Source organism: Chiloscyllium plagiosum, unplaced genomic scaffold (genome assembly GCF_037043375.1).
Source record: "Chiloscyllium plagiosum isolate Xiang-an unplaced genomic scaffold, Cpla_swu_hap1 HiC_scaffold_53X, whole genome shotgun sequence".
In the NCBI taxonomy this organism is placed as follows: domain Eukaryota; kingdom Metazoa; phylum Chordata; class Chondrichthyes; order Orectolobiformes; family Hemiscylliidae; genus Chiloscyllium; species Chiloscyllium plagiosum.
Genome location: NW_028270191.1, coordinates 16747208 through 16772800, shown reverse-complemented (window position 1 = coordinate 16772800; position 25593 = coordinate 16747208). Strand labels below are relative to the sequence as shown.

The 25593-nt window shown below is 41.4% G+C and overlaps 2 protein-coding genes across 4 annotated transcripts in view; one reads left to right on the top strand and one right to left on the bottom strand.

Moving 5' to 3' along the window:
* The window catches only part of LOC148134657 (uncharacterized), a 48094-nt gene extending 36558 nt beyond the window's left edge, over positions 1-11536 (top strand). Inside the window, exons 12-15 of the mRNA XM_087985615.1 lie at positions 1214-1363; positions 1943-2396; positions 8745-8950; positions 9696-11536. Coding sequence (XP_087841741.1) covers positions 1214-1363; positions 1943-2396; positions 8745-8950; positions 9696-9764 — 879 coding nt within the window. The 3' untranslated portion in view covers positions 9765-11536. The remainder of the gene's footprint in view (positions 1-1213; positions 1364-1942; positions 2397-8744; positions 8951-9695) is intronic.
* Positions 1-25593, bottom strand: part of LOC148134655 (uncharacterized) — a 268788-nt gene that overhangs the window by 121313 nt on the left and 121882 nt on the right. The window lies entirely within an intron of this gene.

Here is a 25593-nt window from a genome sequence, read left to right as displayed (position 1 = left end):
GCGAATTATACAATGAATGGAAGAGCCTTGGGAAAAGTTGATGGGCAGAGAGATCTGAGAGTTCAGGTCTATTGAAAGTGGATAGAGTGGTCAAGAAGGCGGCATATAGTATGCTTGCCTTCACTGGACTGGGTATTGAGTATAAGAGCTGGCAAGTCATTGGTTCGGCCGCATTTAGAATACTGTGTACAGTTCTGGTCGCCACATTACCAAAAGGATGTGGATACTTTGGAGAGGGTGCAGAGAAGGTTTACAAGGATGTTGCCTGGTATGGAAGGTGCTAGTTATGAAGAAAGGTTAAGTAGGTTAGGTTTATTTTCACTAGAAAAAAGGAGATTGAGGGGGGACCTGATTGAGGTTTACAAAATCATGAAGGATATAGACTGGGTGGCTAGAGACAAGCTTTTTCCCAGGGTGAAGGATTCAATAACGAGAGGTCACGCTTTCAAAGTGAGAGGTGAAAAGTTTAAAGGGGGATACACACAGCAAGTACTTCACACAGAGGATGGTAGGCGTTTGGAACACGTTGCCAGCAGAGGTGGTAGAGGCAGGCACGGTAGATTCATTTAAGATGCATCTGGACAGATGCAAGAGTAGGTGGGGAACAGAGGGATACAAATGCTTAGGAATTGACCGACAGGTTTAGACAGTACATTTGCATCAGCTCAGGCTTGGAGGGCCGAAGGGCCTGATCCTGCGCTGTAAACGTTTTGTTCTTTGAATCTAACCTCCAGCATCTGCAGTACCGACTTCTGCCTACATTTAAATGACTGCCTGTCATGCGCATGGACAGCAGTGAACTGAGGGGTGCGTAGGTTAGGTAATTTTATTTTAGATTAGGAATAATCCTCGGCACAGCATTGTGGGCTGAAGGGCCTGTTCAGTGCTGGACTTTTCTATGTTCTATGTTCAAACAGTGTAGCACTCGCTCAGCACTGCACTGGAGGGTTAGCATAGATTTTTGTACTCAAGCCCTGGAGTGGAACTTAACCCCAGAATATGCTCACTCAGACAAGAATGTTACCTGTTGAATCTGACTGCCAGTATTCTTCCAACATTTGTCATTGGAAGGTGCACTTTGTCAGATCACCACCAATATTTCTCAATTCTCTAGCGTAAAAATTAAGTTACATTTTACAACGTATCAAAATGAAGACATGATGAGATTTTGCACTGCGTATATGTAATGGACGTCTCACATTCTCTATTTTAGGATCAGATAGTACTTCGTCTGTTTAATGATTCAGAAGAACCAAATGAAGTAGAGAATACAACAGAAACCGCAAGCTTAAAGGAAGAATTGGAAAGACCAAAGACTAATCAGGGTCCAAGCCTAGTTGATCTAAAGCTAGTAAAGCTAAAGGTACAGGTACCACGGCATTTAATGGTTGAGCTTTATGCACTAGTTACAAAACAGCATATTTTGTTGACGTTGTATCACTTGTAAAGCCTTGCTTTGTCCACAGACTGATTGATTAATTTCCTTTTCTTCTCCCAATATTTTTCTTTTATATGGGGGTTGGTGAAAGAGAGAAAAAAAAGGGGTAACTTTGCTGTTTTCCCCCCTCTTCTCCATAATTCTTATTTTAAAAAAGAGCTGTAAACTAATAAATTAATTACACTAATTGCATTTATGGTTTTCTCACTATAAGATTCTAAAGCTAATGGGACTGTTCTTATCTTTTTTTCAAGTGTTCTCTTGGTTTTAGTTTCTTGTGTTAAATTGTTCTTTTCTGCCTGCTGACTCCTGGCTAAAAGAACAGACAGAAAAGCTGCTCAAATCTTTGCCAAGACATCTGTTCTCTACACCCTACAATGGCATGGCTAAGCATTCACTGTGAAGACAGCTTATTATGTCATCCATGATTTGAGTGGAGTGCTGTATCATTAATAAGTTACATTTTCTTCAGGTTCTTGAGCTGTTGTAACTTTTGTTTTACAGAACATTGAACTTCTTTCACAACAACTTCAGAAAGAGTTGCAAGAGGTAAAGGTGATTGAGGAGACGCTCACAGAAAGCAGCTGTGAGGAAAATGTACCTGCCTTCCCAGAAGAACATCCCAATTTGCCTGGTGCTGTCTTGAAGAATAGAACAGTTGTTACAGCCTCAAAGCAGCAGGATGCTGAAGAATATATTATTTCTTCCCAATGTACACCTCTGACTCCCATTCCAACACGTAAGCTTATAGACTGGTCACGACAGACTAACAGTGTTTCTGGAGCAGCAAATTGCCTTCCTACCATGGACCACCAATCTGAGATATTGCTCCCTTCTGCTAAGCTAGCTTTGAATGTGGTGGACACATTGCCCACGTCCATTTCCCATGGATCTTCTCACTTGCACACAACGGCCCAAGAGTCGAAATTCCAATCCCCTTTTCTCAGTGGAAGCAGAGGTAAGGTGTGTGTGTCTGTGTGTGTGTCTGTGTGTGTGTCTGTTTTTTCCCTCGTCCCTATAGGACAGATGTTGTGAAACCTGCAGGGGTTCAGGAAGGACTTATGAGGATGTTGCCAGGGTTGGAGGATCTGAGCTATAGGGAGAGGCTGAACAGGCTTGGGCTGTTTTCCCTGGAGCGTCGGAGGCTGAGGGGTGACCTTATAGAGGTTTACAAAATTATGAGGGGCATGGATAGGATAAATAGACAAAGTCTTTTCCCTGGGGTCGGGGAGTCCAGAACTAGAGGGCTGAGGTTTAGGGTGAGATGGGAAAGATATAAAAGAGACCTAAGGGGCAACTTTTTCATGGAATGAGCTGCCAGAGGAAGTGGTGGAGACTGGTACAATTGCAACATTTAAGAGGCATTTGGATGGGTATATGAATAGGAAGTGTTTGGAGGGATATGGGCCGGGTGCTGGCAGGTGGGACTAGATTGGGTTGGGATATCTGGTCGGCATGGACAGGTTGGACCGAAGGGTCTGTTTCCATGCTGTACATCTCTATGACGCTATGACTGCTGTCTTATACTATTACAGTATAATATTCACCTCAGTGAGGTGGCAATGATCTAGCTCAGCATTTGCCTATTTACTCAAGACACAGGAGGAAATGAGGTATCAAAATTACAACAAAACTTGCTGTATACCAAGCTGTCATAATACCTGTCCTCCTATGTGCCTGTAAGACATAACCACCTACTCCAGACGTATTATGCTATTGGACAGATTCCACGTGAGAAACATTTGGAACGTCATGGGTATCAAAAAGGGAGAACAAAGTTCCCAATGTGGAGGTACTTCAAAGAGCAGAAATGTTTGGAACTGAAAAGCTCATTTTCAGAGCCCAGCTGAAATAGACTGGACATGTAAATAATAAAATATTGAAGGCAGTCATGTATCACAACTTAAACTTGGACACCACTTGTGAGATAGGCAAAGATTAAGATTCGAGCACTCCTTGAAGGTGAACATCAGAAAAAGTGGCATGTACACTACAAAGCCACTCACCGTCATGACTTGGAACTAGATCGCCATTCTTTCAATGTTGTTGAGTCAAAATCCTGGAATTCCCTAAGAGAAAGTGAGGACTACAGGTGCTGGAGATCAGAGCCGAAGAGTGTGGTGCTGGAAAAGCACAGCAGGTCAGGCAGCATCGGGGGAGCAGGAGAATCGGCGTTTCGGGCATAAGCCCTTCATCAGGAAGGGCTTATGCCCAAAATGTCGATTCTTCTGCTCCTCGGATGCTGCCTGACCTGCTGTGCTTTTCTAGCACCACACTCTTCGACTCCTGGAATTCCCTCCCTGAGAGCGTTGTGGATTTACCTACAGCACATGGACTGCAGCAGTTCAAGAAGGCAATCCACCATCACCTTCTCAAGAGCAACTAGGACCAGCCAGCAACACCGATGTCCCATTCGCAAATTTTTATTTTTTAAATTTGAAAAAATATACAAAGAACTACCTGGGATCAATCTCAAGTCATGACATTGTTTCATTTGAATAGGAAAGAATATGGGCAGCAAAGGACAAAAGATAATAAAATTAATTTCTATTAGTGAGGGAAGTTTTCAGGTTGACATGAAGCCATACAAGTATTGGGTCAGTATAAGACAGCTGCTTATCTGTGTTTATTTATACTTTCACTGGATTATTTTTGTCTGTGAGGTGTGGGCATTGCTGGCCATCCCTAATTGCCCTTGAGAAGATTCTGATGAGTGACCTTCTTCGACTGCTATAGCCCACAAGGTATAGGAACACTAACATGACCCAGTGACAGTGAAGGAATAGCAATATAGTTCCGATTCAGAAGTATGTGTGACTTGGAGTGAACTTGCAGGTGGTGGTGCCCTCATCCTTCTGGGTGTTAGAGATTGCAGACATTGCTGTCAAAGGAGGGTTGGTAAGTTGCTGCAGTACATCTTGTATTTAGCACACACTGTGGATTGGTGATGGAGGGTGTGAATTTTGAAGGTGCTGGATGAGTTGCCAATCAAGTAAGCTGCTTTGTTGGTATTGAGCTATTTGTTAATTGTTGGCATCCATGCAAGTGGGGAATATTCTACCACACTGATTTGTTCCTTCCAGTTGATGGGCAGGCTTTGGAGAGTCAAAGGGTGAGTTAATCTCTGCAGTATTCCTATCTTCTGACCTGCTCTTGCAGCCACAGTATTTGTGTAGCTGGTCCAGTTCAGTTTTTGATCAATGGTAATCACCCAGGATGTTGAAGTTATAGAATTCAGTTATGGTAATGTTATTGAATATCATGAGCAGATGATTAGATTTTCTCTCGATGGAATTGGTGTTTGTGAAAAAATGTTACTTGCCACTTATCAGTCCAAGCTTGATGATGTTCAAGTTTTGCTGCATGTAGGTGCAGACTTCTCTGATATCTGAGGAATCGGGAATGGTACTAACATTGCATTATCATTAGTGAACATCCTCACTTCTGACCTTATGGTGAAGGGAAGGTAATTAATGAAGCAGCTAAAGATAGTTGAGATAAGAAAACTATGCAAACCTCCTGCAGCGATGTCCTGGAGTTGAGATGGCTGAACTACAACAACCACACCCATCTTCCTCTAAGCTAGGTATGACTCCATCCAGTGGAGAATGTTCCCCCGGTTCCCATTCACTCTATTTTGCTGGGGCTCCTTCATGCCATACTTGCTTAAATGCAGCCTTGATGTCAACTTTGAAACGGCAGGTTTCAAAGCACTTCAGTGCGGCATTCCCACAGACACCTGGGAATCACTGGCCCAAGACCGTCCTGAGTGGAGGAGGAGCATCCGGGAAGGCGTCGAGCACCTCAAGACTTGTCATCAGAGAAAAAATGGAAGCCAGATGAAAACAGCAAAAGAATCGCGCTGCCACACCAATGTCCCACCCACCCCCTTCCCGCAAGTACCACCTGCCCCAAGTGTAGCAGAACCTGCAGAAGCCCCATTGATCTGTCCAGCCGCCCACGGACTCGCCCTGAGAGTGGAAGAGCCATCCTCATCTGTGAGGAACCACCAGTGATGATGACTTGCTCAAAAGCAACCTTGATGTCAAGGACTCTCTCTCTCCCCTCTGGAATTCAGCTCTTTTGTCCATGTTTGAACCAAGGCTGTAATGAGGTCAGGAGCTGCGTGGCCCTAATGGAACCCAAACTGGGCGTCACTGAGAAGGTGCTACTTGATAGCACTGTTGGTGACTCCTTCCATCACTTTACTGATAATTGAGAGTCAACTAATGGGACGATAATTGGCTAGATTGAATTATCCTCATTTTTTTTATACACCAGTCATACCTGGGCAATTTTCCACATTGTCAGGTAAATGCAAGTAGCTGGATGGGCTTGGCTATGGGTACAGCAGGTTCTGGAGCACAAGTCTTTAGTACTATTGCCAGAATATTCTGAAGGCCCATAAGCTTTTCAGTATCCAGTGTCACCAACCGTTTCTTGATATCACAGAGTAAATTGAGTTGGCTGAAGACTGGTAACTGTGATGCTGGGGACCTGTGGAGGAGGTAGAGATGGATCATCAGCTCTGCACTTGTGGCTGAAGATTGCTGTGAATGCTTCAGCCTTATCTTTCGCACTGATGTGCTGGTCTCTTCCATCATTTAAGGTTGGGGATACTTGTGGAGCCGCCTCCTCCAGTGAGTTGTTTAATTGTCCACAACCATTCCCAACTGGATGTGGCAGGACTGTAGAGCATAGATCATAGAGTCATGGAGATGTACAGCACAGAAACAGGCCCCTTGGTCCAACTCATCCATGCCAACCAGATATCCTAAAATAATCTAGTCCCATTTGCCGGCACTTGGTCCATATCCCTCTAAACCCTTCCCATTCAAATACCCATCCAGATGCCTTTTAAATGTTGTAATTGTACCAGCCTCCACCACTTCCTCTGGCAGCACGTTCCATACACGTACCACCCTCTGTGTGAAAAAGTTGCCCCTTAGATCTCTTTTATATCTTTCTCCTCACCCTACACCTCTGCCCTCTCATTCTGGACTCCCCACCCCAGGGAAGAGACTTTGCCTATTTATCCTAACCATGCCCCTTATGATTTTATAAACCTCTGTAAGGTCACCCCTCAGCCTCCAACACTCCAGGAAAACAGCCTCAGCCTATTCAGCCTTTCCCTGTAGCTCAAACCCTCCAACCCTGGTTACATCCTTGTAAATCTTTTCTGAAACCTGTCAAGTTTTATAACATCTTTCCAATAGACGGGAGACCAGAATTGCACACAATATTCCAAAAGTGGCCTAACCAATGTCCTATACAGCTGCAACATGACCTCCCAACTCCTATACTTTATGCTTTGACCAATAAAGGCAAGTGTACCAAATGCTGTCTTCACCATCCTGTCTTACTGTGACTCCATCTTCAAGGGACTATGAACCTGCACTCCAAGGTCTCTTTGTTCAGCAACACCCCCCAGGATGTTACCATTAAGTGTATAAGTCCTGCCCTGATTTGCCTTTCCAAAATGCAGCACCTCATATTTATCTAAATTAAACTCTATCTGCCACTTCTCAGCCCTTTGGCCCATCTGATCAAGATCCCATTGTACTCTGAGGTAACCACCTCTGCTGTCCACTACACCTCCAATCTTGGTGTCATCTGCAAACTTCCTAACTATACCTCCCATGTTCACATCCAAATCATTTATATAAATGATGAAAAGCAGTGGACCCAGCACTGGTCCTTGTGGCACATCACTGGTCACAGGCCTCCAGTCTGAAAAGCAATCCTCCACCACCACCTCTGTCTTCTACCTTCGTGCCAGTTCTGTATCCAAATAGCTAGTTCATGTGATCTAACTTTGCTAACCAGTCTTGGGTCCATTGGTGTGGGCTCGCTTAGTTCTATCACTTGCTGCTTATGCTGTTTGGCATGCAAGTAGTCCTGTTTGGTAGCTTCACTAGGTTGACGCCTCTTGTTTCGGTATGCCTGGTGCTTCTCTTCGCATGCCCTCCTGAACTTAATGGTAATGGTTGAGTGGGGGATATGTTGGGCCATGAAGTTGCAGATTGTGTTGGATTGTGTTCAACTGCTGTTGATGGCCCACAGCACCTCCATGGATGCCCAATCTTGAGTTGCCAAATCTCTTCAATGTCTGTCCCATTTCGCACAGTAATAATGCCACACAACACGATGGAGATTATTCTCAATGTGAAGGCAAGACTTCGTTTCCACAAGGATTGAATTGTCACTCTCCATATCATGAACAGATGTATTTGTGGCAGGCAGATTTGGTAAGGATGAGGTCAAGTATGTTTTTCCTTGTTTGTTCCCTCAACATCTGCCACAGACCCAGTGTAGCATCTATGTTTTTTGGAACCTGACCGGCTTGATCGGTAGTACTGCTGCCGAACCACTCTTGATGGTGGATACTGAAGACCTCACCTAGAGTACATTTTGTGCCTTGCCACTCTGTGCTTTCTCCAAAAGAAAATAAAAACATTAGAAAAGATATTGAAATGGATCATGTTGTAATATCCAATACTTCAAGCATTTACAGTGTCCAGTTTAGAGTCAAGCACTTAGATCCCACCTCATTTAATTCTATTCCCTAATTAGTCTGAGCTAAAATAATCCAGTAGAAATTGGGAATCTTCAGTACAGCAGCTACATTTCTGAAGAGGGATAACAGTTCCTCTAGGTGTCCAGAATTATTAAAAATATTCACATCAGGTACAAAAGCAGTAATTTTTTTTAAAGAATAAAGATTTGCATTTGTGTAGCACTTGAATATCTCAAAATGCTTCTCATTCAAAAAATGTTTGCTCTTGAAAAACATTGCTGTTGGTAACCATAGCAGTCATTTTTGAACAAAGTAAGATGCTATGAATAGCATTAAGATGAATGGCCAGCTGTGCTGTTCAATTGGAGCTGGTTGAGGATGAAATTATGGCCAGGTTATTTAATGGATCTTTAACCTCTACCCAAACAGGCAGATGGACCCTTAGCTTAACATTTCATTTTTCACTGTTCCTCCGGCTGTCTCAATACAGCATTCAAGTATAAGCCAAGGTAGAGTCCTAGACCGATACTTGACCTCACAATATGCTGGCTTGTGAATGTTATCAATCGAGCAAGGCTGCTCATTGATCAACTAATAACTAATGCAGTTTGATCCCACTTTTTATTATATTCATGAGTTGTAAAATCTGTTCATGGGTTCAAATTAGAAATAGTCTCCCTACCCCCCAAATCACTAACAAACAGTTGATTGCGGAGTTTTTTGGGGAAAATTAATTGAGCACCAATAGAGTTGCACTGAACTTTCAAAACTGTCTGTTTTGACTTTCAGACAGAAGCACTCTGCTCTGGAGCAGCATGAAGCAGAGGTTTGGTGAGACTTTCCCTGGATATCGAAAACCTTTCCCAGAGGCACTTTTGGATGAAGAGGTTTCTTGCTGTCTCACCCGTGCCATCCAGTCACCTGATAAGATAACAAAGAAGGAAAGAAACTGTGCCAATCCAGTTGCCAAGATACTTCAGCAACAAGAAGTTATGGTGAGTAATACCAAAGAGGAATTTCCTGAATATCCTCGTGTGAATTTTGTTCCTGGGAAGGGAAAGATCAGTCTTCTATGCAATATCATTTGTGATTACAATGTGCAAATTTAGATTTGTGACTTGCACAAACATACTTCAGCAACAGTTACAATTTCACCAAAATATTTGTAAAAGTATCTAAATAACTAGCTTGATGACAGTTTCCACCTTTCCAGTCTCTCATTCCATTTTAATCTTTTTCAAATCCACTGAAATCAAAATGAGTAGAATAAAGATGCTAGCTTTGATTCTGATTTTTTTTTATTGTGGACTTCCAGTTTTAGACTGTAAGCACAGTTAGTTGTGTTGTAACCATTCAATAGAGATATCTAAATAGCCCATCAAAGTACTTTGTATTTTTTTTCTCTCCTCAAAGACTGCATAATTGGTTCAACTTAAAATCTATTTCTGGTATGAAAGGAACTACCCTGGATTCTTTGTATGAACTTGTCAGCACTTCTCTTACATAAGGTTGCTTTAAAAGGTTGCTCCTCTAAAATTTGGTTAACTTTTTAAAACTTTCCAGCTCTATGCACAATCGTTCATTTTAACAGGTATATTGCAGTGGTCTAACTGGAAGTTAATTTTCATCCTTTTTCTCGTGGCCTTCTGAAGGTTTTTTTTTTTACAGCCCTTAAACTAGTCCCTGCAGTTTTTAAATTGATATTGTCTTGAATTCTAACTCTGTATTTCTGCTCCACAGCACTTTGTCCCAATCGAGCTGCATTACCAGCCAGAAATAGCTTCAACAATTTCTGGTGTCCTTTTGTGAAGAGCCAACAAGTCCTGCCCTATTGTTATGAACCTTATTCTTTTTTTTCATCATCTGTATTAGTGTGTCTTATAACCTGAGGAGACAGGTCTAGTTGTGGACACTTAAAGAGCTTCACTCACTGCTTCAGGGTATATTACCAGTAGGTTAGCTGCTTTTCAGTTTTGTTATAATAGAAAAGCTGTGTTTTGTCTACATAATACTCGAGCAGCTCTGCTTGCATTAGAGAACATCTTGCGGTTTGTTAACTATATAAACTGCCCAATTAGCACAAGTATGCTGAAGGCATGACCTGCTTCTGGTTGATCTCATAACTGTATAAATTGTCTAATGTTCAAAATATACTCTCCCTTCAATCAGAACTGATGTGCACTCTGTCATGAAGATTTTCATTCTAGCATCAGTTTCTGTCTTGTGCTGCTGTCCTTTTTAAAGGTCTCCAGCTATAAACAATAGAATTAATTTTGCTCCTCATGCTTGAACTCTCATAATTAACACTAATACCCTTTTTAACCAGTTAGTTCAGAGTTTTTGTGGGTTTTTATTTTTTAAAATTTGTGATATTAAAAAGATATGATTAGAAAAATTAGTTTGTAAAGCGAGACATGTTGCTGAATCTTTTTACCTTGCACTCATCAGGACAAATGCAAGAATGCCAAATTTCAAACAATTGCATCAATTTAAATTCTGATCAACCAAGGCATTGGCACAGAGAAAGCAATGGGAACTATAGGTGCCCCTATGGTTCAATGTACAAACTAATCAGCACGCTTTCTTCCCAAAGTATAAATTGTTGCAATAATTCGATATTTGACATTCTAGTGTTTTGTTCTGATCAGTGCAAGACAAAAAGGTTCAGCAATGTGTCTCTTTCTTTTCACCAGGTTTCAAGAAATATTACTGCAAATGTTTGTCCTTGTTTAAATATCACAGTGCTCCCAAGGTTTCTCAATCTTGAATTGCATCAATTAAATAAAATGTTCCCAATAAACAACAGGCAGAAATATGATGACTGCCACACAATTAAAGAAAGCTCTTGGCAGTTTTCACACTGTATATTGCCTCATTTAACTTTATTTGCAGTACAAAAGCAAGCTTTTTATTCACAATAACTAGTCTTTTGTGCCACCACCAAACCACCATGAATTCAAATTAGGCAAAAAAACGTTTGTTCTCCATTTCTGCATTGCTTGGTGTGACTGCAAGCTATAAGAGGACATCATTTTGCATCAGTGCTAATCTTTGTTATGGAAATGTGGACTTGCTACAAACCTTGAAAACCTTTTCTCTCAACAAAGATTGAATTTTAATACTTCTGACAATTGCAGTTAACAATTTACTAATAAGTAAATGACCTAATAAAGCTGTTCCACTACACTTCGTAGATCAAAAATATTCAGGTCCCAAGTTCATCCTTTAATGCTTGGTTAGGCATTTGTAGAACCTTAAAACTTGCATAACAAATAGAAACTCCACTGAACTATTTTGAGCTGCAAATGGTTGGTTTGTCTGTTAACTTCTCCTAACGATTCTGGTCAACCCTGTTCATGTCAACCATCGTTTTAAGATTTGGTGGGTAGTTTAACGGCCAGATTGCAGCTAAGATTCTCCATTTATCTGGACTAGGGCCTGGCACTGATACACACACACACTGGCCTGCCTACATCAGTGCTTGGGTTCTTTTGTAGCCACTTGGAGATAGTGAGAACTGCAGATGCTGGAGAGTCAAAGTGGATAAAGAATGGAGCTGGAAAATGTATGGCAGGTCACACAGCCTCAGAGGAGAAGGGGAGTTGACATTTCAGGTTGTAGCCTTTCATCAGGACTTCATTTGTCCTGAAATGTCAACTCCCCTTCTCCTCTGATGCTGGCTGACCTGCTGTGCTTTTTCCAGCTCCACTCTTTATCCACTTCTTTTGTAGCCAACAAGCCATAGAGTGGGACTTGGGGGGGGGATTGGTTACAAAAAGGGCCTTCCAGCTCAGAAACAGAAGAATTGCCCACTTTAGCTTTTATTTTGAACTTTAAACACTTTCTGTAGATGAACCATTCCAATCTTGTGTATTCTGCTTTTGATTTTAATCTTTGCATTACAAAGGAAACTACACTGTAGCCTGACTCTCCACTGTAGGATAGTTTTAGAAGTTCTTAACTGAAACATTCAGATTTTCCATTCATATTGTAATACCTTATTGTAAATGTCTCTGCTAAATCTGATAATTTATCTGCAAAGTTTATCTTTCATCTTTAGCCATCTTATGATTGCCTTTGTTATTACACTGGTCTGTTCAGGACTTTTGTATGCTGTGTACATTTTGTATATTAACTACTATGCAAATAAAGCTTTATTGTATATTTATTTATTTGCTCCTTTGTACTTTTTTTGAAATAGGATTTATTTGTGAAGTCTAGTTTACATTGTTGAACCTGTACCAATCGATAGTCACTATAAAGAGATATCAGGCTTCTGGTATATGTTTTGTCTATTTTTCCTGAGAAAAGCAATGCATAGAAATTATAACTATTATTTACTGAGGAGCCAAGATTTGATCCCTGAATCAGCAGTAAAATATATCCATGCATACAGGTAGTTCTGCTATTACGCGGTAGTTCTGTTCCTGTGCAAACCCGTGCTATACGAAAATTGAGCAATACAAATACACTTGAAGTGTCAGTGATATAATTGCATTATAGCCAATGTGCACTTTAAAAGTTCACATTTTAGAAACACAGCCAATTTGTGTTAACAGAAGACACATTATAGCAGAACTACCTATATTTTTTCTTCCATTCCCACTTTGATCGGTGAAGAGGTTGTTAATGGTAAATGGTAAGTACTGAAACAGTGATGTAAACTTCATTTAATTTACCAATCAAAATAAGACCCCTCAAGTAAGCAAGTTAAGCCTCACAATCCAACTTGACTATTACCTAAGAGGGTTCAATCCTTGTACAGTGTTGTTCTTCAAAGTTCTGCTAAAGGGAGAGTTCTGGTGTTCGATTTTTAGACCAAAGGAAGAGAATTTGTATATGTGATATTATTGATGATTTCTTAAATTCCTTTCATCCAAATTACAGCAAGTCCGCAGCTTGCCTTCTTCTCAGAAGTAACGTCTTTGCTCCTTGTTACATTTGGCCTTAATTGTCTGTTTGAAGACACAACTTTCCTGAGATTAACTCCTTACATTCTTCTGCAGGCCAATCTTTGTCCTTTGTGGCAATAAAGCATCCAATTTAATCAGGTATCTAAGCAGTTTGACTTATGTAATCTCAACTCCCTCCTTCCAAGGCATGACTCACTTGCTTTCAATTCCTGTGTAAGTTTGTTCTTGCTTTTAATATTTTATTCCAGACCGAAAGAACTGATTCTTTCAGTGTGTAACAGTTTACCCTTGTCCATTCAATCAATCCGTGAACAGTTATTAAAGTTTTGCGTCTATAATATCACAGAGGGAATCTGGTTTGGCGGTGGAGTTTGAACATTACTTGAACCATAAGGAAGACTACAAAATAGTGCTTCGTAAGTATCAACTAGAATTCTGGTCTTTCACATTTTGTAAAATTTCAATAAGACACGTAGGAAAGTCTCATTGGCAGTTAAACAAACGCTGTAAGATCTTTTGCATCGACCCAGTAGAACTAATGGGGCCTCTGGTGTACTTTCTGGTGGACAGTGTGTTCAGAAGTGCAGAACTCCCTCAGTGCTATGTTTGGAGTTCAGATTCAGTTTAGATTTTTTCACTTGGATCTTTTAACTGAGGTATGAACTCCTGGCCCTCTGACTCCAGTGAGATGCGAACACGCTCAGCAGCAAGGAAAGTGTCAAAGAGAACTCCGACCATATGGTGGTCTGCTGCATCAAGCCAAAATAATTCAACACAAAATGACAATCAAACTTCCATTCTGTGGTATTCAATTTTAAAAAAAGTTTTGATTTAATCTATTTTCTAATCAACCTGTTCAGAAATGTTATTATACACCTCTGGAGCAGGTGGGACTTTGAACCTGGGCCTCCCAGTCCAGGGATAGGACACTACACTGTGCCACAAGAGGGCCCTTCAGTGGTGTTCAGTTGCTCCGTATTTAATTATGAGAACCTAGTATCTGTTGAGTGATTAATTGAGACTGGATATGGTAACTGAGAAAAAGAACATAAGTTGCAGGCAAGCACTAATGAGCATTAGAGCAGACAGAGTCATAGAGATGTACAGCACAGAAACAGACTCTTCGGTCCAACTCATCCATGTCAACCAGATATCCTAAATTAATCTACTCCATTTGCCAAAATTTGGCCCATATCCCTCTAAACCTTCCTATTCATATACCCATCCAGATGCCTTTTAAATGTTGCAATTGTACCAGCCTCCACCACTTCCTCTGGTAGCTCATTCCATACATGCACCACCCTCTGTGTGAAAAAATTGACCCTTAGATCCCTTTTATATCTTTCCCCTCTCACCCTAAACCAATGCCCTCTAGGTTTGGACTCCCCCACTGTGGGAAAAAGACTTTGGCTATCTATCCTATCCATCCCCTCTTGACTTTATAAACCTCCATAAGGTCACCCCTCAACCTTTTACACTCCAGGGAAGATAACCCCAACCTATTCAGCTTCTCCCTATAGCTCAAATCCTCCAACCCTGGCAACATCCTTGTAAATCTTCTCTGCACTCTTTGAAGTTTAGTTACATCTTTCCTACAGCAGGGAGACTAGAACTGAACGCAGTATTCCAAAAGTGGCTGAACCAGTGGCCACAATCTAACATCCCAACTCCTCTACTCCATGCACTAACAAATAAAGGCATGTGTACCAAATGCCTTCTTCATTATCCTGTCAACCTGTTACTCCACCTTCAAGAACAATGAACCTGTACCCCAAGGTCTCTTTATTCAGCAACACTTCCCAGGACCTTACTATTAGGTGTATAAGTTCTGTCCTGATTTACCTTACCAAAATGCAACACCTTATTTATCTAAATTCCATTTAAAAGTATCAAATGAAACTTGCACACAGAGATAATTTGGAGTGTCTCCTCTCTGGAGATCTCTGAAGCATAAAACTTATTCAAACTGAGCTGTCAGGGAGCTCTGATTTAACAGAACCCCTCATCACTGCACTGGTGGATGGGATCTATGTAAAACTAATAGTATGATCCATGAAGTATTAAGACAGTGTGGTCTTTTGAGCATAATATGAAATTGTATTCTTTGTCTCTCTTTGACCTACTCGTATCCAAAGGAAAATGCTTGCCTGTACGATTTGTATCGTCACTTCAGGTCCTTCCGAAAAAAGCAACAAGATTCGCTTGGAGATAACTGACTAAAATGACAGCACAAGGATTTCCAATAGACTATATCCTTAGTTGTTTTTAAGGATCATGAAGATTGCAAAACAGATTTGCAAAGGGAGCATGTATTTGAAAAGTGAAGAAGACCAGTTCTCAGTAGCTAGACAATGTTCCATCTCTTGCCTGTTCAGCATGCATTAGGACTTTAACTCCAACCAATTGATTTACTTTTCTTAAATACAGTAAACTTCTGGGCGTAAGGTGATTATAATTACTAATCGTATACTATTGGGACTTGTCTCTTCGGCCTGTTGAGGTCTGTCCATGTTTTGTCTCAGTAACCCCATGGATCATTTTGCAAGAGGGTTGTCTACAACACTTCAAAATGTATAGTGTGTAATTAAGCTGGATTGCCAGAAGGTGGTGCTGGTCGCAAGCTTTCCTTTGAAAAACTTTCTGGTCTCTGCCCCACCTGTCTTTCTTTTACAACTGGACATTGCCTGCACCCAAGAGACTAATCTCTGTGGGTTCTACATTCTATAAAGTGTGTGTGTATGCAAGCTCTGAATAACTGTAACAGAAATGTGTTTTAATTATTTACATGAAAATGTAATTGCAAAATATAGCTAATATTTAGGAAAAAATTAAAATTGTGTATCTGTCTCATTCTGTTTCCCATAACTGTGCTATTTGGAAAAAAGACTAAATATTTAGTCACAGAATAACTTGTGCTCTGCATTGTAGTTAAGAAGTTTTTAATTTTCAACTCATAGAGTCATAGAGATGTACAGCATGGAAACAGACCCTTCGGTCCAACCCATCCATGCCGACCAGATATCCCAACCCAATCTAGTCTCACCTGCCAGCACCCGGCCCATATCCCTCCAAACCCTTCCTATTCATATACCCATCCAGATGCTTCTTAAATGTTGCAATCGTACCAGCCTCCACCACATCCTCTGGCAGCTCATTCCATACATGTACCACCCTCTGTGTGAAAAAGTTGCTCCTTAGTACTCTTTTATATCTTTCCCCTCTCACCCTAAATCTATGCCCTCTAGTTCTGGACTCCCTGACCCCAGGGAAAAGACTGGGGTCTTTTTATCCTATCTATGCCCCTCATAATTTTGTAAACCTCTATAAAGTCACCCCTCAGCCTCTGACTCTCCAGGGAAAACAGCCCCAGCCTGTTCAGCCTCTCCATTTAGCTCAAATTCTCCAACCCTGGCAATATCCTTGTAAATCTTTTCTGAACCCTTTCAAGTTTCACTACATCCTTCCAACAGGAAGGAGACCAGAATTGCACGCAATATTCCAACAGTGGCCTAACCAATGTCCTGTACAGCCGCAACATGACCTCCCAACTCCTGTACTCAATACTCTGACCAATAAAAGAAAGCATACCAAACACCATCTTCACTATCCTATGTATGTCCAATACCCATTTAAATGCCCTTAACGTCGGCGAGTCTACTACTGTTGCAGGCAGGCCATTCCACGCCCCTACTACTCTGAGTAAAGAAACTACCCCGATATCTGTCCTAAATCTATCACCCCTTAATTTAAAGGTATGTCCCCTCATGTTCGCCTTCGCCATCCAAGGAAAAAGGCTCTCATTGTCCACCCTATCAAACCTGATTATCTTAAGTCTCAATAAGCCACCTCTCAACCTTCTTCTCTCCAATGAAAACAGCTTCAGTTCTCTCAGCCTATCTCTCAGCAAGACCTTCCTTCCATACCTGGCAACATCCTAGTAAATCTCCTCTGAACCGTTTCCAAAGCTTCCACATCCTTCCTATGATGCGGTGACCAGAACTGTACACAATACTCCAGGTGTGGCCGCACCAGTGTCTTGTACTGCTGAAGCATGACCTCGTGGCTCCAAAACTCAATCCCCCCACCAATAAATGCCAAAACACCATACGCTTTCTTAACAACCCTCTCAACCTGGGCGGCAAGTTGTACTAATAAAGAAAGACAGATGCTAAGTACAACATCAGGCATCATGTTAGCATCATAACAATAGAAGGAATTTCTTACAAATATCCACAATTTAAATTGATTAAATATGTGCTATCTGGTTGTCAACCCAACAGTTTATCTGTCTTTACACTCTCTAAATCCTTCATAATTTTAAGCACTTAACTCCTTTTTGCGTGTAGATCCTTCAAAAACCCTGTCTGTAGTTGACTAAAATTACTGGCAGAAAACTATGAAAGCTTAGGAAAGCTTCACCCTGCTTTTGTTTTTAAGTTCAGTTGTGAGATTTGGGCATCGCTGGCTGGGCCCAGCATTTATTGCCCATCCCTAGTTGCCCCCTTGAGAAGGTGGTGGTGAGCTGCCGCCTTGAACCACTGCAGTCCACATGCTGCAGGTAGACCCACAATGCCTTAAGAGAGGGAATTCCAGGATTTTGACATAGTGACAGTGAAGGAACAGTGATATATTTCCAAGTCAGGATGGTGAGGGGCTTGGAGGGGAATTTGGGGCGATGTTCCCATGTATCTGCTGCCCTTGTCCTTCGAGATGGAAGTGGTTGTGGATTTGGAATGTGCTGTCTGAGGAGCCTTAGTGAATTTCCTGTCAATATCAGTAGGTTAAGTGTTTTATGAAATTCTCTCTCTGCTCAAATGCACCATTCTCAGATTCTTGCCTCTTCTTCTCAATGCTCTCTATTCTGTTACTTTCTCTATTGACATCTATGGCTCCTCAGGAGACTTTGACCTTCATCCTCATGTGAGGTGATTCCAGCTTCTGCGTACAATAAGCAGGAACTCCTGTTCTCATGGGCAATCTTGCCTACTCTGTACAACAACCAGAACCATTTCCATACAAGCAACCCTGAGGGCAAGGAGCCTGTTACACACTGATACTCACCAACAAATTCTCAAATATGATTGGCGTGTATGTAAAAGCATAATGGAATGTAGTATCATTTTACAGGTTTTTCAATCAGTAATTTTAAAGGGTGGAACAAATTTACAAGCAGAATCTTCCCCGCCCCTGAACAATGTGGGCAATAGCAAGTCAATTTGGAAAATATGGCAAGATTGGAAAAATTAGATTCTCGATTATTGAGAGAAAAGGGTCTGATTTTCCACCCCAGGTTTGAACATTGGCATGAGAATCTTGCTCATGAGCAACAAGAGGTCTCTTTGCATGGATTCACACCACATTATTACCTAACCTCACCTCATTTTAATGTAGTTTGCTATTTTCCCAGGCAGCAGCGAGGAACGAGACGACAGTGATTCCCAACATGAAAATCTGAGTGGGTACCTGACAGCTGCATCTTGCCACTTGTTTCTCTAGGCCTCTACTTCGGACAGAATTCTATGGAGGTTGGCATCGGACACAGTCATCAAGGCATATCTCTGACTCACTTCTAACACAGTTCACCACTTCAATACTGTACCTTGGAGCTTGTTGACATCTCTCATTGTAATGCTGCTGCTTGGCCATTTTGTGCAGCCATCTCATGCATTGGAACAGGGTGTATCTCAAGGCTCTTCGCTTGCTGTCTTGGCACTCATTCAATTTGCCTCTACTTGGATACTCATTGTATCTTTGCTTGGCTTTTAGTGCATTGCGGTCTCATTCAGAACATAAAAGCTCACAGTACTTCTGTGTTGCCTTGTCATTTAACTCAGACATCAAGCTCGGCAGCTGGTCATGGTTCTCAGCAACGAACAGTCAAGGGAGTGGATGTGTTTCTGTACGGTACCATGCTATAGTTTGTACCAGCAGTTTACACAGAAAACATCGTGCACATGCTTCAACCAAATGCCATGCCTCAAACAAAAAAAAGTTAACCTTTCGGGTCCTGTGACCCTTCCTCAGAACTGGAGGACCCAAAACTGGTCTAGTTCTGATGAAGGGTCTTCGGACCCGAAACGTTAACTCTGATTTCTCTTCACAAATGCTGCCAGACTTGCTAAGCTTTTTCAGCCACTTCTGTTTATGTTTTTGATTTACAGCATGTGCAGTTTTCTCAGCCATGTCTCAAAGTCTATGGGGAGTGGTCTTCATTCAAGGGTGATGAAGGGCTTATGCCCGAAACATTGATTCTCCTGTGCCTTAGATGCTACCTGACCCTGCTGTGCTTTTCCAGCATCACGCTCTCAACTCTCAACTCAGACATCTGCAGTCCTCACTTTCTCCCAGGCGACTGTTGTCAGTCAGGGTGTCCATGACAGTCACTCAAGGCCATCATTTGCTCTTAGCCCAGAGGACTGGACGTGGTAATTCACGCTTTCAGCATTCAGCTTTCCTTAATATTACAGTCCAGGGAGCATAGGTCCTGTATGTCCAGTGCAACAAGTCTGGGGATTAATGCTATGTTAGTCAGGTACTGCACACAGATCAGGGGTCTCGTTACTCATTAGTTGGAGCTGTCCACCGTAGTCAGTCGGGTGGGGGTGGGCCACTGTCAGTCCTTGAGGGGCAGTCTGCCTACTGAAAGTCAAAGGAACTATCGGGGCCACTGTGATGGTGGCCAATAATAGTCTCCTTCTGAGGAGGAAGATGAGAACACTGAGCATCACATTCAGCATGATTAAGCCTCAACAAGTCTTTCAGGACTTAATTTGTTAACTTAATTAACTGTAGCTTCCAACAGTTATGAGTTAGGCAAGGTCATCATTTATTGACAGTAAATCTGTAGTTGCTCAAAGGGCAAACAGCTTCTGTTTGTTCCCAGAAGTAAATACAGCTTTTCTACTTGTTTTTTTCTTCACTCTTCCAGTTGTTCAATAGAAGTTAAATGTATCAACTATTTGAAGCCTTTGCAACATGTGATGTTCCCACATTGAACCATGACAAGATGTTATGCTACGTTGGGCACTAGAGAGAGGAATATTTCTTTAGATAAACTCCTAAGATGGTAACAAAAACAGAATTTGCTGGAAAAACTCAGTTCTGAGGAAGAATCACTGCACCTGAAACATTAACTCTGCTTTTTCTCCACAAAAGCTGGCAGACTTGCTGAAGTTTTCCAGCAATTTCTATTTTTGTTTTTGATGTGCAGTTCTTTGGGGATTTTTTTGTCCTAACATAGTATGCTATGAGGGATGAGTATCCTCTGTACCATCAGTCTTGAAGCTGCAACTACACTCGGCGAAAATGAGGACTGCAGATGCTGGAGATTAGAGTCGAGAGTGTGTTGCTGGAAAAGCATAGCAGGTCAGGCAGCATCCGAGGAGTGGGAGAATTGGCGTTTCGGGCAAAAGCCCTTCATCAGGAATCCTGCTCCTCGGATGTTGCCTGACCTCCTGTGCTTTTCCAGCACCACACTCTCGATTGCAATTTAACTGACAGGTGATGATGTAAAGAGCAATATCTTAATGATGGTGAGATTATAATTCCAATGAAGTGTCACTAATGTCACCAATGTCCCCTCAGAAGCTTTTCTTTTTCGGTACCCTCCCACTCTGTGCAGGGTGACGGTGGCTACCACAATTTGCATAGCTGAGTTTTAAATATGGTGCCACCGCAGAAATCCTGGAAGATCTGGGCAGCAGTGAGCACACAACAGTATGACTGCAGCATTTAAGGTCGTGGGCATACATAGCAAAGTGAGTAATGGAGAATTGCGTGAGATAACTCTCTATAGCTCACAGAGAGAAACCCTCCATGAAGCTCCCCAAAATTGACAGTTAGTTGACTTTTGATCAAATTCAGCTTTCAAGATCCAAAGGATTCAGACAGTTTCACCAGCTATTGCTGTATACTCTGATCTGTTTTAAACTTTATATTGAATGAGGGATAAGACAAGAAAAATAAACGATGGAAATGTGAGTATGGGACTAATTGGAGCTCTTTCAGAGACCCACCACATTCACAATGGGCTGAATGGCCTCCTTCTGAACTGTATGATTTCATTAAACTTTTATAACTAAGGATTTCTTGTAGAAATTTTGTCGATTTCCTCTATTTTAATATCATTCTCCACTTTTGTTTCTGTTAATCAGTGATGGAAAACAGTCCCATTTATCAACAGCAGGACAGGGTGTAGGTGAGACCTGTCTGGAGTACTGTGGATAGTTTAGGTCTCTGTATTTAAGAAATGATATACTAACATTGGAGACTGTTCCAAGCAGATTCACTCAATTGATCCCTGGGATGAAGGAGTTGACATATTGGGAACTGCAAAATAGATTAGGCTTAGGCCTTCGCTCATTCGAGTTTGGAAGAATAAGGGGTGACCTTATTGAAACACACAAGGTTCTGAGGGGGTTTGACAGGGTAGATGTTGAGAAGATGTTTCCACAAGTGGGGGGAATCTTGAACTGGAGGATATAGTTACAGATTAAGTGGACACTTATTTAAAACTGAGCTGGAAAGGAATTTCTCCCTGAGAATGAATGACTAGAATTCTCCACCCAAGAGCGTTTAGAGGCTAGATCAATGAAAGGATTTAAAGAGGACTTGTTTTAAAAAACATCAAGATGTTGAGGGCTATAATGAATTGGCATGAAAGTGGAGTTGAGGCCTGGGACAGATCAGCATGATTTTACAGAATGGCAGGTCAGGCTTGAGGGGCTGCCCCTGCTGCTGTTTCTTATGTTCTTCTGTTCTCAACTGAGGATGTGAGGAGAGAATCCATAATGTTTGTGATACAAAAGAATACTTCCATTCACAAAATCCAGCTTTCTCTTTGTAGTTAGAAGTGCTTTTCCAGAGATAAACAGATACAATCACTGGACACTGTCTGCTGAAAAATGATGGACCTAACATGGCTGAGTCCAATTCTGGATCCAGGTCCATGGATGGATTCTCAGCAGGATTACCTGATTGGGATCATCTATAGGAATTATACATTACCTTTTCCACAGGACTGTGAAAGCATTTGGAAGCATTCATTGCAATTCAAATGAGATCAGCTATCTGTGAATAGATCAGGGATTGAATGAAACATTTTTCTGGTCTGTATCACTGAGGGACTCATTGCACATCTCAGAGGGCTGGTTTCATTTCCACATTAAGCTTGCTTTGGGAAGCGATTTGGAATTAAATCAAATTTTGATGTTGCCTATATATGGAGAAATATTTGGCAATTGGGAAACTGTAGAATAATAATGTCACATGTCTGCAACACATGTTTGTTGTTCAGGTTTTTCCTGTCTCTGATAAGTGATTTGTGACAGAAACAGCTGTTAAGCTAATAATTAATAAATGAAACCAAGAAAAAAACATCCTCAGATAAACACTCAAGGTCTGGGGAGTATGCAAGATGTTAAAAATGACTGAGAGTCCCTAGAGAACAATTCAGTTTTCCTTTCCCCCTCAACTGTTTCATTGCTTCTTCTCTGTACTTTTCTATGTAATTTGTTTAATTCATGTCCTAGTTTTCTCTTCATTCTTGCTGCATATGGCTCAATACTGACAGTTCCCTAGGAACTATTTGTATAACCTTTGTGTGGGAAAACTCAGGAAATTCAAATAGTCCAAAGCCAATCATATATGTCATTACCAAATCAATGTTGATGCACAAGTTATGATACAATTAAACCTATATAGCTCTTAATGTGTGTCCATGAAACAGACCAAGTGTTGAAGGTTTGATCATCCATGTCTATTAACACAGTAACTTTGAGGGTGGTTCTGTGTGACCTAGGAGCTCTGCAGTGACATGGGGTCAGCATACTGTGCAAAATATGACAAGTGGTACAGGGCTCAATTTAGGAAACAATCCTTCTGAGTCCTTTCTTTTGTTACAATCAGTTTGAACATGCAGCATATCAATTGTTTGTTCCTTTTCCTCTGAGTCAGCAAACTAGATCGAAAAAAAAATAAAAATGCAGTGGATGTTAAGCAAAGAGAACAAAACATCTTTCCAGAAACTAGAACTGTCAGAACAATGGGTATGAGCCCCAGTGTCAGAGTAAAGTGGTATGTCGGGATTTAGCTGATGTGATTTTTTTTTGCTTTTCTTTGTTCTGTTTGCAAAAGGGGGATAACATTGAGTTTATCAAAAGGTGGTCAAAAACACTGGGCTTTTGCTGATCTTGTTCGTGCTGGAACTCAAAGCTCTGCCAGCACAGCAGATCTATGAGTGATAGCTACAGTTTATTGTTCATAATGGTGGCCTTGCATTTCAGATGCTGATGTCGAGAATTACCACTCCATGATAACAGTCAGCACATAACGTAGCTATGGAAGCAGCATAGACACCAGAAAAGAGATTTTTACATTACAACCGCCTTATATTGTAAAGCTCCATTTTTGTTTTAAGGTAAACAAATGTTCACAAAAGCTTTCTAGATCAGTATGTTTCCAATAAGTTTAACCTCTATAGTGGAAAGCCTTTAGAAATGATAATTTGGGACAAAAGGAACACAATTGTGGATTCATTGAGAAAAGTCAGCACGAATCTGTTAAGGGAAAATTGTGTTTAGCGAACTTAATTTGAGATTATGATATGGCTCATATGCTTATGTGTTTCGTAGAGAAGGTAGATGAGGGTAATACAGTTAAAGTGGTGTACATAGACTTCCAAAAAGCATTTGAGAAAGTGGCACATAACAGGTTTACCTGAAAGGTTAAAGCCATGGAAAAATACAGATGATAGAACATTACAGAGCAGTACAAGCCCTTCAGCCCTCAATGTTGCGCCAAGCTGTGGAACCAATCTGAACCCCATCTATCCTAAACTATTCCATTTTCATCCATATGTTTATCCAATTACTATTTAAATGCCCTTAAAGTTGGTCAGTCTATTACTGTTACAGGCAGGACGTTCCGTGCCCCTACTACTCTCTAAGTAAAGAAACTACCTCTGACATCTGTCCTATATCTATCATCCCTCAATTTAAAGCTATGTCTCCTCATGCTAGCCATCACCATCTGAGGAAAAAGGCTCTCACTGTCCACCCTATCTAACCCTCTGATTATCTTATACGTCTCAATTAAGTCACCTCTCAACCTTCTTCTCTCTAACAAAAACAGCCTCAAGTCCCTCAGCCTTTCTTCATAAGACCCTCATTCCATACCAGGTAACACCCTAGTAAATCTCCTTTGAACCCTTTCCAAAGCTTTCACATCCTTCCTATAATGCAGTGACCGGAACTGTACGCAGTACTCCAAGAGCGGCCGCACCAGAGTTTTGTACAGCTGCAGCATGACCTCATGGCTCCGAAACTCAATCCCTCTACTAATAAAAGCTAACACACCGTATATCTTCTTAACAACCCTATCAACCTGGATGGCAACTTTCAGGGATCTATGTACATAGACATGGAGATCTCTCTGCTCATCTACACGACCAAGAACCTTACCATCAGCTCCTTCCAAAGGGAATCACCTCACATTTTTCTGCATTAAACTCCATTTGCCACCTCTCAGCCCAGCTCTGCAGCTTATCTATGTCCCTCCGTAACCTCCAACATCCTTCAGCGCTATCTACAACTCCACCGACCTTAGTGTCATCCGCAAATTTACTAACCCATCCTTCTATGCCCTCATCCAGGTCATTTATAGAAATGAGAAACAACAGTGGCCCCATGCGGTACACCACAAGTAACTGAACTCCAGGATGAACATTTCCCAACAACCACCACACTGTCTTCTTTCAGCTAGCCAATTTCTGATCCAAACCGCTAAATCACTCTCAGTCCCATGCCTCCATATTTTATGCAATAGCCTACCATGGGGAACCTTATCAAACGCCTTACTGAAACCCATAGACACCACACCAACTGCTTTACCCTCATCCACCTGTTTGGTCACCTTCTCAAAGAATTCAGTCAGGTTTGTGAGACGCGACCTACCCTTCGCAAAATTGTGTTGACCATCCCTAATCAACTTATTCCTCTCTAGATGATTATAAATCCTATCTCTTATAACCTTTTCCAACACTTTACCCACAACTGAAGTAAGGTTCACTGGTCTATAATTAACAGGGTTGTCTCTACTCCCCTTCTTGAACATTTGCTATCCTCCAGTCTTCTGGCGCTATTCCTGTCGACAATGGTGACATAAAGATCAAAACCAAAGGCTCTGCAATCTCCTCCCTGGCTTCCCAGAGAATCCTCGGATAAATCCCATCTGGCCCAGGGGACTTGCCTGTTTTACACTTTCCAGAATTGCTAACACCTCCTCCTTGTGAACCTCAATCCCATCCAGTCTAGTAACCTGTAATTCAGTATCCTCCTTGACAACATTGTCTTTTTCCAGTGTGAATACTGACAAAAAATATTCATTTAGCGCTTCCCCTATCTCTTCTGACTCCATGCACAACTTCCCACCACTATCCTTGACTAGCCCTAATCTTACTCTAGTCATTCTTTTATACTTGATATACCTATAGAAAGCTTTAGGGTTTTCCTTGATCCTATCTGCCAAAGACTTTTCATGCCCCCTCCTGGCTCTTCTTAGTTCTCTCTTTTGGTCTTTCCTGGCCAGCTTGTAACTCTTAAGTGCCCGACACAGTAAGATATAGACTGTAGGGAAATAGATGATGACATCTTGCAAAATGTCCAGATTACAGAGGAGGAAGTGTTGGATGTCTTGAAACAGTTAAAAGTGGATAAATCCCCAGGACC